Source organism: Monodelphis domestica, chromosome 2, assembly GCF_027887165.1.
Source record: "Monodelphis domestica isolate mMonDom1 chromosome 2, mMonDom1.pri, whole genome shotgun sequence".
Classification (NCBI taxonomy): Eukaryota; Metazoa; Chordata; class Mammalia; order Didelphimorphia; family Didelphidae; genus Monodelphis; species Monodelphis domestica.
Window position 1 is genome coordinate 401,760,823 of NC_077228.1, and position 15,582 is coordinate 401,776,404.

General features: G+C 36.3%; 1 protein-coding gene across 1 annotated transcript in view; it reads left to right on the top strand.

Annotated features, from left to right (window-relative positions):
- The window catches only part of LAMA2 (laminin subunit alpha 2), a 923,420-nt gene that overhangs the window by 246,206 nt on the left and 661,632 nt on the right, over positions 1–15,582 (top strand). The window contains exons 2-3 of the mRNA XM_056818751.1: positions 5,873–6,043; positions 14,826–14,938. Of these exons, the coding sequence (XP_056674729.1) occupies positions 5,873–6,043; positions 14,826–14,938 (284 nt within the window). The remainder of the gene's footprint in view (positions 1–5,872; positions 6,044–14,825; positions 14,939–15,582) is intronic.

The following is a 15,582-nucleotide window of genomic DNA, read 5'->3' on the forward strand; positions in this document are numbered from 1 at the left end:
TCTGAAATGTCTTAGAATATATCCTTTAGTCTCTTCAAAGTTCCTTGGGTTTTTTTTTTGTTTGTTTGTTTTTAATTATCCATTTAAATGTCTATTATCAGAAGGCAGAGTGGTAAGGGCTAAGCAATGGGGGTTAAGGGCTCTGCTCAGGGCCCCATAGCTGGGGAGTATCTCAGGCCAGATTTTAACTCAGTACCTCATGTCTGTAGGCCTGGCTCTCAGTTCCCTGAGCCACCCATTTGCAAATTCAAAGTTGAATCTTTGGGCTGAATCTTTCTTCTGGCACGCAGGTGAAATCAATGAAATTACCAGAACAGCCAAAAGGTATCCTTTTAAATAGCCCATTGCTTAAAAGTCTGTTTCTTCTCCTCTCTCTTTTCTCTCTCTCCCCTGCTACCATTCGCCCACGTGGCCAATAGTTACCAGCTGGTAGAAATGAGTCCTGAGCGGTCTGCACCAAGGATCTGGGTGATGAGCCAGCTGGGGTCATGCTCATGGGTCTGGGATGAGAAACAGGCAGGCAGGGCAGGGAGCCAGAGTACCAGGTGAGGACGATCAGGGCTGGCAGGCAGGAAGTGACTTGCCGAGCCTGGTGGGGTAGGCAGCAAATGCAACAGGTCTGGATCGGGGACTGCAGCTTTGTAAGGATAAAAAAAAAAAAACAAAAACAACCTCAGCCAGAGAAACGTGGATCAAAAAAAATTCTGGGCACTAGATATTAAAAGCTGAACTAAAGATCAGAAAAGAAATCAGAAGATTGAGATATTTCATTTTCCCTTGGTGGTTGCCAAACTGTAAAGTTTAAAATTTAGGGGAGACTGAGGCAGGTAGAAATTAGTTTCTCTCTACAAGGAGTATTATATTTTTAGAGGTTTATTAAAAGTTAAGGATTAAAGAAAAATACAGGATAAGAAAACATGTGACCAGGCCACAGAGAGGCCTAGACACAACCTCACCTACATTATGAAAAGAGCCACGTCTGCCCCAAAATGGAAGTCCCAAAGAGAGCCCAAAAGCCTTTGCAATGAGGTTAAATACCTTCTCAATCTCAGCCCAGGTGAGATTACAAAGCATTCTGGGGAAGTGGAGCAAAGGCTTGTGGGGATTGAAGTCCTGGATTCCAGTCCATTTTTACAGTGCTTCTTGATGTGGTTTTAGTAGTTTAGGTAAAAAAAAACAACAAAAACAAAACAAAACAGAAAATTTAGTTCATACAGAAGCTTGGATTGTGGACAATTCTATGAACTCTGTGAGGTAGTATGAATGTAATGACCAAAAAAATGCTTCCTCCTGGAGAATAATGGCTTTGATTTCTCATCTTAACTGCTGTGAGCAGTAGCATGTAATTTTACCTTTCTGGGCCCTAGTTTTCTCATCTGCAAAATGAGAGAATTAGACTATATCATGACTAAGATCTCCCCCAGTTCTAAAACCCCATGATTCTAATTTTTAAAATTAACATTCTTCTTTTTTTTTAATTAAGACATTTTGAAGGTCAGTATACCATAACTCATTGTATATAATGCATGCTCTCATCATAAGAAAGAGTATTTTTGAAATAGCTTTTTCTTTTTCTTTTTCTTCTTTTTGGTTTTGTTTTTCTTTTTTCCCTCTTTCTTAATTACCTTTTGGTGATTCTCTTGAGTTCTGTGCTTGGGCATTAAATTTTCTCTTCAGGTCTGGTCTTTTCTTTACAAATGCTTGGAATTCTTCTATTTTTGTTAAATGACCATACTTTTCCCTGTTAGAATATAGTCAGTTTTGCTGGGTAATTGATTTTTAGTTGCAGACCTAGTTCCCTTGCTTTCTAGAATATCATATTCCATGCCTTTCAGTCCTTCAGAGTAGATGCAGCCAGATCCTATGTTATCCTCACTGTGGTTCCATGGTAACTGAATGACTTCTTCTTAGCCACTTGTAATATTTTTTCCTTGGCCTGATAGTTTTTGAATTTGGCTATAACATTCCTGGGTGTTGTCAGTTGGGGATTAAATACAGGAGGTGATCTGTGGATTCTTTTAATTTCCACTTTTCCCTCTTGTTCTAGAATATCAGACCAATGATTCTTAAGTTGTCTCTCCTGGAAAGATTTTCTAAATTTTCTGTTTTGTGAATAAGGTGCTTCATATTTTCCTCAATTTTTTTCATTCTTTTGATTTTGTTTTATAGTGTTCTGCTGCCTTGTGAAGTTGCTTGTATCTAATTGTTGTTTTCTGGTTCTTAAAGACTAGATTTCATTCCTGGCTTACTGGTCATCCTTCCTTCTGGTCTGATTTTCTTTGTTATTTCATGTTCTTTGCCTCATCTTTCATCTCCTTTGCCTCACGTTCAAGCTTTCAAGACACTATTTTCTTGTTTTAGTTCAAGTGCCTCTGTTTCCAGATGAATTATCTTAGTTTTTTAAGTTCTTTTCCCAGTTGTCTTCCACCTTTCTTAATTGTGTTTTGAATTGTATTTTGAGTTCTTCTTGAGGCTGTATCCAATTCCCTGAGTTTCTGTTCTTTTGCTTGGAGTGCCCTCATCCTTCTCTATTCCATTTGCTCTTTGTTTATTGCCTAGATAGAAGCTTTCGATTGTAATTTCATTTTTCATTTTTTTTGTTTGCTCATATTTACCTCTTCTTTACTCCCTGCTATTGCCTGAGTTCTTGCTCCTCTCATTTTTTATTTGTGATTTTGAGCTTTTCTTTCTGCATTCACCCTTGGTGATTCATCAGTAAATCTCTCAGTGCAGTCTGTGGGGAAGGGGTTTTGGAGTTTGAGCTTCCCTGCCCTCTCAAGGCTTTGATGGGATTAAGTCCAGCTGGGTTGCTGAATGTGTCCTGAGGCCAAAACATTGGGAAGTGGGGGGGGGGCAATATGGAGTGTCTCTGCTGCTAAAACTATTGCTCCCACTCTGTGTTCTGTGTTTCTTCTCTAACTGCTTTCCCACTGCCTGCGTTGGACCCTCTGATCCTGGCACAGCTTTGCCCACAAGGAACTCCCTCCAGACAAGTGCCTTTGCCCACCCAGAGGTTCCAGCTGCCACTGGAGGCTTAGAGCTCTAGGTGGGGAGGGGTCCTGGGACCTTCCTTCTTCCTTCCCCTTAATTTGGAGTGTTCTCAAATTCTGGCTGGGGTGGGGGGCTATCTTTTAAGTTGAGTCCAGCAGGAGAATTCCTTGGCTCTGTCTTGTTGTTAGGTCTGATTTTCAGTCTTCTAGGACCATTTAGTTTGTAATTGGTAAGGAAGGGTTTTCAGAGGTCTGAACTTTTCAAAGCTGTCATCTTGATTCCACCTTGAAATAGCTTTTTTCATTTTTTCCAGATTACATGTTGATAAAATTTTTATTAATTTTTCCTGATTTTTTTGCAATCCATGTTCTCTACTTCCTTTCTCCCTGCCTAAGAAGGCAGGTAATAAGATATAGGTTGTACATGTGTTATCCTACAATACATATTTCCATGTTCTTCATGCTGTACATACATTCCTTACATACATTCCTTACACTAGAGAAAAAAAAATGCATGGAGGAAATAAAATACAGAATGGTACTCTTCAATCTGCATTCAGATTCCATCAGTTTCTTTGATGACAATGGATGTCATTTTTTTTCTTATCATGACTCGCTTAGCCTTGTGATCCTTGCCTTATTTATAATAGTTAAGTCAATCACAGTTCATCCCACACTTTGTTAATGTATCCAATGTTTTCCAGGTTCTATTCACTTGAATTTACATAACTTCATGTCTTTTTACTTTTTTATCATTTTGTTTGTCATTTCTTAGGCATAATAGTATTCCATTACAATCATATACCACAACTTGTTCAGGCCATTCCCCTAATGAAGGACATCCCTTCAGTTTGCCACCACAAAAAAAGCTTTTATAAGTATTTTTTGTAAGTGGGTCATTTTTCCCTCTCTAATCTCTTTGGGTTATAGATCTACTAATATAATTGCTGAATCAAAGGGTATGCACAGTTTGATGACCCTTTTGGCTCTCCGCAATGATTATATCACTTCATAGCTCCACAAACAATGTATTAACACCTCAATTTTTCCACATATTCTCCAATATTTATCATTTTCTATTTTTGCTGTGTTATCTAGTCTAATATGTATGAGTAGTACCTCAGAGTTGTTTTAATTTGCATTTTAATTAATAGTGATTTGGAGAATTTTTTTCCATGTGGCTGAAGAGTTTAATTTTAATTTCTTCAGAGAATTGCTTGTTCATTTCTTTTGACCATTTTTCAGTGAGGGTATTCTTTGTATTCTTATAAATTTGACTCTGTTCTCATGTATTTGAGAAATGAAGCCTTCATCAATTACACTTACATCAATTCTATTTTTAAATTTAATGAATTTATTAAACACATATAACTTATGAAGCCATTTTATGCAAAAGATTGAATAGAGTTTATCACAGTGTGTACTTATTAGTTAAATATTGGGATCATTCCTATGATAAAAACAACAACAAGCTACTTGCTCCCATAGGATTAATCAACTTTTGAAATGTGACAAAAATTTCAGTGTTTAATGGTGTGTTCCCTTTTTATCCCATTTTTATCTGATTTATACCCTCTGTAAATTTTCTCCCATGTGAAGAGAATTTTATGATCCCTATGTGAATTTAATAGCAATATCATCATAGTAGATGTCTTCATAGCATGATATATTATCCATTGAAAAAATGATTAGACAATTTGTCTGAGAAGTTCAGTATGTCCATGAGATATACTATTAATTTAATAGAAGAGTAAAAATTATTTATTGAGTGCTTATCATTTGGAAAATACTGTAATAATCACCAGGGATAAAATAGAAAAGCAATAGTCCTTGCCTCCAAAAAACCCACATTCTAATGAATGAGACAAAACATTTGGGCAGGGTATGAGAGGTATTTTCATTCAGAAAGTTCCTGGGATGAGTAGAACCATTAGGAATTATAAAGATATACAGTACCTGAAAACACGGGAAAAGTTGATTACAGCATAGTTCATGGATTCAGAATAAGGAGATTGGGAAATAGCAAGGTATATGGTGTTGGCAAGACTGTGGAAGACATGTCCAGAGAATGAGAAGTAAAGTGAAGTGAAACTGGGGTTTTCCTGATATAATGCTCCTGGAAGGAAGGTTAACAATCAAAACAGCAAAGCACCAGCAGAAAGGTTCCTGAAGGTTGGCTGTTGATCAAATGTTCACCAATTAAGGAGTAATAATATTGAATAATAATGCAATGCTTCATTTCTGATCAGTTCCTAGTGTACACATAATACATTTCTCTGTCACTAAAGCAAGGGAAGTCTCTTCCCCTAATTCTCCAGAATCACCTAGCTCCCTATCACCTTGAGTCTAGTAAGGGAGCCAGTGATCCTTGTTGCTACAGATATGTCAAATGATAAGTGAGGTATAGGAATGTGACCATCATGATAAACTTGGTCGCAGTCTTGCAAACAAGTGATGCATACATGAATATGTGTGCCAAAACTGTTTCTTTGTGATTCCAATAACCACTGAGAGTGTTAGGTGCAAAAGAATTAGAATTGACTATGAAATTAATTCTCAGAAGATGTAAAATCTTTTGCAAACCATGGAGGCATCAGTCCTATTTTAAGTGCATTAGACATGAATTGTTCTAATTAAATTGCAAAGGTTAATACATAAGTAAGAAGGTCTTAGATTTTGACTCTCAGATAACTTGAACATCCAGCACTCTTCTGCTGTTCTCTTGATAAGTGTACTAAACTGTGTTTTATTTAATTAGCATTGATTTTTTTTTTAAACTTAACTTAGTGTTTTGAAAAATCCAGCTTCTTTGGTGAAAATTTTCAATAGGCAAAAAGTGCCCAGTTTTCTACCTAACTATTTACTTTGTATATCTCCTTTAGGTTTATTTCCAGCTGTGTTGAATCTGGCCACAAATGCACTCATCACCACCAATGCCACCTGTGGAGAACGAGGCCCTGAAATGTACTGCAAATTGGTAGAGCATGTCCCAGGGCAACCTGTGAGGAATCCCCAGTGTCGAACTTGCAATCAGAACAGCAGTTTTGCATACCGTATGTATTTAGTATGGGCATTTGTTTTAAATATCTGTATGTATGTATGCATATGTAGATATGTATATCATGTGTGTGTGTGTGTGTGTGTGTGTGTGTGTGTGTGTGTGTGTGTGGTGATAAAACCAAGGATGGGAGCTCAGTAGAGAGATGCTGAGGAGGCAGGTAGTTTGGTAAAGGATCTAAAAGCTTAGAATATTTTTGAATGCCTAGATGTTGTTCAGTTATGTTCAACTCCTCATGAAACCATTTGAGATATTTTTGGCAAGGATACTAGCGTGTTTGCCATTTCCTTCTCCAATTCATTTTATAGATGAGAAAACTGAGGCTAATAGATTTAAGTTTTTTGCCTTGGGTCACATAATTGGTAAGTATATGAGGCCATATTTGAACTGAGAAAGATGAATCTTTTTGACTCCAGGACTGGTACTATCCACTGTGCCATCTAACTGCCCAGAGGATGACATAAAAGTGACCCTCTGTTTATGTATTTCCTTTTTAATCTCCTTTGGCCCCAGACATGTAACAGTCCTGAGACTTGTATGAAAGACTAAACATTTAGGCTAAGGGTGTCTTTGCCTTTCATTGCCATGAAATCAGAGTAATAGATATTTGTTATGTACTTACTGTGAGCCTAGTTCTATAGGCCTCAGGGTAAGTTAACAAAGTCTCTGCTTCTGTTTCCTTATCTGTAAAATGAGGTGGCTATACTAAATGACCTCTAAGCCCTACTTAGCTCCTTGCCTATGATTCTGTACTACTGTATGTACTACCAAAGGAAAACATAATTAAGCAGGTATAAAAGGCACTCCCTGGCCAAGTACTAATTGGGAAGGACAAATAGAATAACTCTAGGCACTGAGGCAAGGAAGACAGGTATGATAAAGGAAAAAGTTGGGAAGACCTTGTGAAACAAAAGTAGATTTGGGAAAAGTAGGTATACATTAAATCAGAAAAGAAGAGAAAATGCATCATATTCAGAATAAATGGCATAAACAGGAATGGAAGGAGGCAGGGAATTGGCAGTGAGAGAAGTGTATATGTATTGTTGAAATGAAGCAATGGGGAGATGAGTTTAAGTGTAGCATAGGGTTCATTTGCACTAGTCTTTACTCAGGAACTAGCTTTATTATAAGGTCATCATCATTATCATAAGGACACCACCATCATTGCCATAACTAATATTTACATAGTGCTTTGAGGGATGAGAAGTATTTCCCTGTATTGTCTTACTTGATCCTTACAGCAGTTTACCAGCAACTACTGCATGACCACTAAAGGGATTATGATCTTTGAGGAGGAGAAAGAAGTCTTAGGGAGAGTTTAATGAACAGATATAGACACCAGATCATATCTTGTTATGGAAGGATGCGGCTTCCCCTTTAACTTCCTTTGTACGGCACACAGTGCAGGAAGATAAAAATTAACCAGAATGCATGAATAAGGAATCAGGAGTGAGGTGAGAAGGAAGAAAGAGAATAAAGGGAGAAGATCTTTAGAGGCACACTGAATCTCCATAACCTGAGAGTTCCATGTGGCCAGCAGGCAGGTTAGAGTGAGAGAGAAAGAGGAAGAGGGGGAGGATCATGTCCTTCCTGTCTTTATTGAGGTGATGATGTCAGAGGTAGGTAATGCATATGGTGGATTTACATTGGATAGACAAATTAATGACATACAAGCTAGAAGCATGGTAAGTTCAGCCAGCTCTTTGCAAACTCCCAGAACAAAGACCGCATGGCCTGCTCATAAATCATGCATTGGAATGCTGTCAGACCAGTCCAGGGCTAAGCTTTTTGTGGCTCAGGTCAGAGATTGACTCTGGAATCCTACAATTCTCAAAATAATAATGCAAGGAAGTGTTATTAGTCCCATTTTACAAATTAAGAAACTGAGGCTTAGAGTCATTAAGTGTCTTCCCCAGGGTCACACAGTATATGAAGCAGGATTCGAATTTCATTGTTCATGGTCTCAAGTTTAATGGGATCAATTATCCATTTTCTAGAGTTGCAAAAGATCTCAAAGATCATTTACTTCAAAGAGGGCAAACTCAAAGCCTGAAGGCCCCATTTATGCTGAGATGGGAGATAACAAAACTAAAATATAGTACAATGTGTATAATATTGATTTATGGTTTTATGGTTTTCAAAGTCATAGTATGGCCTACAATTATCCATTTCTATTAGACTTTGATACCATGGGTGTGATTTAATGAAGAAACCGAGACCAGAAGAGAATAAGTGCCTAGACCTAGGCTCCACAGAATTTAACAGGCAGAATTTAAACTTAGGTCCTCTGAATCCACATGAATTCCTCTTTCCTCTGTATCCCATTGTCTTCTGAAAATCCTATCAAAAATATGAATCAGTATTCCTAGTCAAAATTTTCTGATGGAAAGCTCCCATATTTGAAAACATTTGGAAAAATTTATTTGTACTAAGTGGCTATGTAGGGCAATGGATTAAAAATGAGGCTTGGGGTTTGGAATTCCTGAGTTCAGATTCTACTCTGAACACTTGCTATGTGATCCTGGGCAATCCTGTCAGTTTCTACTAATATTATCTCTCACCTAGCTGTTGGGTGTGAGATTCAAATGAGATTACATATATAAATTGCTTTACAAACCTTAAATGGTGTTTAAATGCCATCATCATCATCATTATTTCATCTTTGCTGACCCTTGAAGAAAATTAAAACCAGAGATCACTTTTTCCAAATGTAAGTATGCTTTTTAAGTCCATCTGTTTACTCATACTGTGGTTGCCACAACCTGGATTTCTTTCTGGGAGATACCTTTTTTAATGGGTAGTCAGATTCCATTTTGAAGTCATTCTTAGGTGTTATAGAACTTAAGTTTCTCCATCTCCCTCTCCCTCTGCCCTGCTCAAATAAAACAAAACAAAAATACTCTATTAAAAGGTAATTCTACACATGAAATGAAAGTCCATACCTTCAGTGACCTCCTAAGAGCAGGTAAATCCATAATGCTTCATCTGGACTTACAAGCATTTTGGCTTTGTTTCTCCAAATTAAAAGCTAACTGTTTGAAAGGGCTCACTTCATCAACCATCTCCTTCATCAGTCAGAAGATGAGGTTGGCCTTTGGATTAACTTTCAAATCTCTCCCTGTTGTGCATGCTATACTTTTTCATCTCTTTTTAAATAAGGGAAACATGCCAACAATTAATCAATGTTTTCAAATTAATTATGATTAAACTTCTGTAATGGGGATTATGGTTAATTGTTGATTCATCTCCCAAACCTCCTTTTGGTGACTAATCCTCATATCAATTTGACCTGAGGTGGCAGATATCAAATTTTCTAATTAGATAGCTTCCATTGCAATTACCTAGGAGTCCTGAGTTTGCTTTACCAATGTGTTGTGTGTATTTATTTTTCTACCTCATATTAAAATCCACTGGCTATAAAGATGATGCCAGGCTGTTTATGTCAGTGGATGTTTTGAGAATGCTGTTCACTCTGATATTTATTTTCCATCCAGACTGATGCCAGCAATATCTCATTTATGGTACCATTCCTCAATGTGCCAATTTTAACACCCACTTGTGCCACTGAGGACATTTTATTTGATATTTAGATATGCTTCTGGCATTTGCTGTTTTAAAGACTGAACACCTTTCTTCACTCCTACATTCCACTAGAGCCAGCTCTAATTATTAAATACATTCAGCACTTTTACTTTTCATTAATGAGATGGAATACCTCATCTTAGTTGACTGCTAATTTGATAAGACAGAATACAAAACAAAGTGTAGCAGACAGCTGGGATAAATTAGATAATCTCGCAATTGAGAAATGGTAGAAATTTAAAGGTTTGGAGCATTTTCCAGAGAATCCAAAATACCTTTGATGTCTTAAAGTCATAAATATTAGTATTTGATTTTTATGTGTATTGTATTCTAAGAAAAATCCAAATTACACAAATATATAAAGGAACCAGGATTTGGAAGGTGAAGAAAAGACCTTCCAAAAATGCCCTGTAACTTAATACATAAATCTAGTAGCTTGAGATTCAGAGCTGTTCAGTGACTTGCTCAGGATCATAGAGGTAATAAGTCAGAGAGGAAATATGAACACAAATTTTGGTGACTCCTAAGGAATTTCTTTATTTGTTATTCCAAGTTGTCTATCAGTACATACAATTACATTTTACATTGGAAAAGATTACAAATTGAAAAAGACTATAAATGGAACGAAGCCTTATTTTTCAATAACACATTTTCCTTAGGTGGTTCTATGATGCTGATCAGAGGCTCCCTCTAATTCATTCATGCTAATCTATTTTGATTCATATGTGGCATATTTCACCTTTAATACTTATACAAATTTAGAAGAAAGCACAGTTTTTCCATCTGGCTATATCAGTTAAATCTTGATGAAATGAATCACAATTTTGGATCACTTATTTTAAGATCATCAATATTTATACTATATAACAATTTACCTAAAATAAGTTAGTACTATACATTACCACGTTTATTCTCTTTTTTATGTTATTGCTAAATTTAGGATAAGTAGCTATTAAAATAAAGGCAATATCCTCAAAAGTTTATTTTTAACTTAATTGTATTTTGGAATGCCCATTCACTAGGAATTTACTTATTCTTGTTAGTTAAATTCCTAGAATGGCCCACAAATACCTATTGAAAGGGATATCAAAGCAGCATAGTAGATAGAATAGCAAGTCTGGGTTCAAATATGGTCTCACAGACTTTTTAATTGTATGACTCTGGGCAAGTCATTTAACTCCAGGTGCCAACTCTTATCACTCTTCTGACTTAAGAATAGATACTAAGACAGAAGATACATTATTTTTTTTAAAGAAAGCCTATTGAAAACATAATATACCTGAAATGATAGTGATAATACTACTATAGAATAGAAATTTCATTTATAACATAGTTTCTAAGAGAAAATATATACAATAATGACTCTGGATGGCAAGAACATCTATTTCCCCAATGTAGGGAGTTTTTGCAGGAGAAGTTGATTTTTTGTCTCCTTTCTCTTTCTACTTCCCACCTCTCAGGTAATAGATGAAGGAAGGCTCCTACGCCTTCCTACAGTGGTAAGTCTAGAGTGGTAAGCCCCACAGTTTGGAGGTTGGGGCTTCAGCATGATTGAATTGAAGAAGAGGGAGGATGAGGAGAAGAAATGGGTTGGAAAATGAGAATTCATTGCAGATATTCTGGAATGAGATTCAGAACAGAATAATGTAAAGGCAGTAGGAATTTATTGTATGGGTTCTGAGTGGGTGAAACTTGATGGAAATTTAGAAAAAGAAATAAGGATGGATAGCTAAATGGAAGGAATCAGGTACATGTACAAATATGGAAGTTATAATGACTAACTATAAAAGTAGAGGAGAGAATGAAGGGTAGGGACAAGATAATGAAAAGGATTATCAAATTAGAGTTTTGAGATTAATTTAAGGCTTTGCTTTGGAAAAGAGTAAAGTAACCCCAGGGGTTAAGTTGCTTATTCTTGCTCAGATCCATTTATAAGGGAAATGTTAGGAGATTTGGAACTTGTGAGAAGTGATACAGGACTTGCGAAATAATGGTAAACTGCATAGTTATCTATTTCCTCTCTTTTTCGTGTTTTACTGTCCTTGGTAGATCTAATTGGAGAAGACTTTGCAGGCCTATTACTTCCAGGATAAATAGTGAGTGCATATAGGGGGTAAACAGTGGGGTTAAAAGAGGGCATTCATTTTTGGCTCAACAGAAGAAATGAGAGAGCATTGTATACAATATCAGCCATATTGTGGGATGATCAACTGTGAAAGACTTAGCCACTCTCAGAAATACAAAGATCTGGGAAAATTCTGAAGGTTTATGGCAAAGATTTCTATTCCTCTCCAGAGAAAGAAATGATGGATTTAAATAAAGATCAAAGTACACTATCTTCCTCATTAGGATACTGACAGTTTCATTTTGGAGTTTGCATTTTATATAAGTATTCTCTTACAATAATGACCAGTGTTTTACATGATAATACATATATAATACAGTTCATATTACCATCTCTCAGAGAGTGAAAGGAAGGCAGGCCGAGAGACAATATGGGATCTTATAATTTTGGGAAAACATGTGGAAAGCTGTTATTACACATGATTGAGAAAAAAATCTTTGAATAAAAATGCTTTTAACCAATTAAAGGATGTGCTAAAGTTAGTTAGAAGTTAGTGAAAATAAAGATCTAAGATTTTTTTTCCACATCAAGTTCATAGATTCCTTCTTACCACCCTGAAAACCATCTAGGTTATTTTTGGTGCTTTGTATAACCCAGGTTAAAAATTCCTTCTTTAGATGATAATATTACATGAAGTGGGCCACAAATAAGTTCAAATCATAGAATAATGCATTATATCATTATTATAATAATGCATTATCATTATTATTGAATCATTATATTTCATAGTTGTATTACTGTTGTTCAGTCATTCAATTGTGTCCAAATCTTCAAGACTCTTGGGCCATACTATCTATTCAATTTGATGGGGGGAGGGGAAAGGATGCTAGAGTGGTTTACCATTTCTTTCTATAATAAATTAAGACAAACACAATTAAGGGACCTGCCTAGGGTCTCGCAACTAGTGGGTGTCTGAGGTCACATTTGTTGTTGTTGTTGTTTTTGAAAATGTAATTTAATTAGTCCATTTAGACCATTTTCCCTTGGTTACAAGAATAATATTCTTTCCCTCCCCTCCCCTCACACCTTCCCATAACCTATGCACAATTCCACTGGGTTTTACATGTGTCCTTGATCAGAGCTTATTTCCATGTTGTTGATGTTTGCCCTACGACGATCATTTAGAGTCTACATCCCGATAATATCCCCCTTGACCCATGTATTCAAACAGTTGTTTTTCTTTGGTGTTTCTGCTCCCACAGTTTTTCCTCTGGATGTGTATAATGTTCTTTCTTGTAAACCCCTCTGAGTTGTTCAGGATCACTGCATTGCCACTAATGGAGAAGTCCATTACATTCAATTGTACCACAGTGTATCCGTCTCTGTGTATAATATCCTCCTGGTTCTCCTTTTGCTCTGCATCAATTCCTGGAGGTCATTCCAGTCCCCATGGAATTCCTCCACTTCATTATTCCTTTGAGCACAATAGTATTCCATCACCAACATATACCACAATTTGTTCAACCATTCCCCAACTAGAGGGCATCCTCTCATTTTTCCAATTTTTTGCCACCACAAGGAGTACAGTTATGAATATTCTTATACAAGTCTTTTTCCTTATTATCTCTTTGGGGTAGCTAAATCAATTGTACAAAAAATGTCAAGCCATTCTCCAATTAATAAATGGGGCAAGGGACATGAATATGCAATTTTCAGATAAAGAAATCAAAACTATTAATAAGCACATGAAAAAATGTTCTAAATCTCTTATAATCAGAGAGATGCAAATCAAAACAACTCTGAGGTATCACGTCATACCTGGCAGATTGGTTAACGGGACAGAAAAGGAAAGTAATGAGTGCTGGAGGGGATGTGGCAAAGTTGGGACATTAATACATTGCTGGTGGAATTGATCCAACCATTCTGGAGGGCAATTTGGAACTATGCCCAAAGGGTGCTAAAAGACTCTCTGCCCTCTGATCCATCCATAGCATTGCTGAGGTCACATTTGAACTGAAGTTTTCTTGAATCCAGGCTCAGTGCTCTATCCACTGAACCAATGAGCTGCATACAGCTACCAAATGCATCAGTCCTATGTGGTCTAGATAAATATCTTATTAGCATGTAGTGTACTAGAATATCACTACATCGATTTAACAATAATATAATAAACAAGAATAGTACAGCAAAACTGCAAATTATATCATGTATTATGGTTAAAAACAAGGTAAAGGAATATACCCCATGCCAATAAACATCAGTTGACTACATGGATAACTATTATCCCCCATGTAGGTTCAGCATCATGAGTTAACTTGTTCACTGCCTATATTGTCTTGGTTAGACAATATATTTGTTATCTGAAACATTTCTAGGTTGTATTGTGCCTGGCATGGCACTGTACCTATAATACTACTAAGAGGAAGTACATATATGGAAGAATAGATAATGTACATAACTTAGAATCAAGAAGATGTGAGTTCAAATCCAACTTCAGATACCTATTAGTTATGTGATCTTTGGCAAGTCATTTAACTTCTCTCATTTTTCAATTTCATTCTCTGTAAAATGGGGTTGATAATATCACCTACAGGGAAGCTAGTTAGCACAGTAAATAGAGGGCAGGGCCTTGAGTCAGGAAGACTCATCTTTTTTTAATTTAATGTGACCTCGTATACTTGGTAGTTGGGTGTTTCTGAGCTGGGCTACCTCTTTTTGCCTCAGTTTCCTCACCTGTGAAATGAAGCTGCAGAAGAAAAAATAGCAAACCACTTTAATATCTTTGTCAAGAAAACCCCAAATGGAATCATAAAGAATTGGACATGACTGAAACAACTAAAGAATAACATCTTTGTGCTTTGTTGTGAAGATCAAATGAGATAATGTATGTAAAGTGCTTTGCCAATCTTGAAATGACTATATAAATGTAGCTATTACTATCATTGTTTTTAAGGTCTCAGTAAAGATTTGCTGAATGATTGAATGAATGAATAAATATTTTAACTTTTTTAAAAAATTGATACTAAAATTATAACCATTTCAACACAAATGTTTTTAATTGTTTTCAAAGTAGAAGCAACCTAATGCTAACTGACATTTCTTTCCCTTTCATATGTTGCTTCAATAATAGAGCGGCACCCAATCACAAATGCAATTGATGGCAAAAACACTTGGTGGCAGAGTCCCAGTATTAAGAATGGTATTGAATACCATTATGTGACCATTACACTGGATTTGCAGCAGGTATGTGGCCTTTCTCTCACAACTCTTGGAAATTGGGCCTTGGATTTTGCTATTTGTTTTCTCAGGGTAAAGAGACGCTCTTATCTTCACACCTTCACACCTATTATCTTTTGACAGAACAAAGTGGCCTATTAATTTAGTGCTATTCACATTTATAAAAGCAAGTGCTAAAGATCTTTGGAAATCATTTTTGGTATAATTGGAATGAATTTTCAATGTGAACTATTCAATACCATATTAGGTACTGTTTTTGTTTTGATTCATTAAAGTTAATGATGAAAATTTGTAACAACAACAAAAATCTCGTGTGCATCAAAAGCTCTAAAGTGGTACCATTTTTAACTTCCCAAAGAATATTGTGCCCCTGCTCTGCTGCTGATAGGCGCACTTAAGAGTTTTTTGGATAACAAGGCTCTCCAGTAAATTGCCTCTCATTACTGATAGTTGAGTATGCTGTGTCAGTAGATTTCTAAATTAAACTTGGGCCACTCAGAGAGGTAACGAGCCTGGTTCTATTTGTATAAAATTGATGCCAATAGTAGCTTGAGTTACTTGCTGCATAGGGATAGGTACTTTCATGAAAGCCTTTTCTTTCTATGCCTCACACTATTACAATCAGAATGATGCTTTCACTGAAGGTTCAT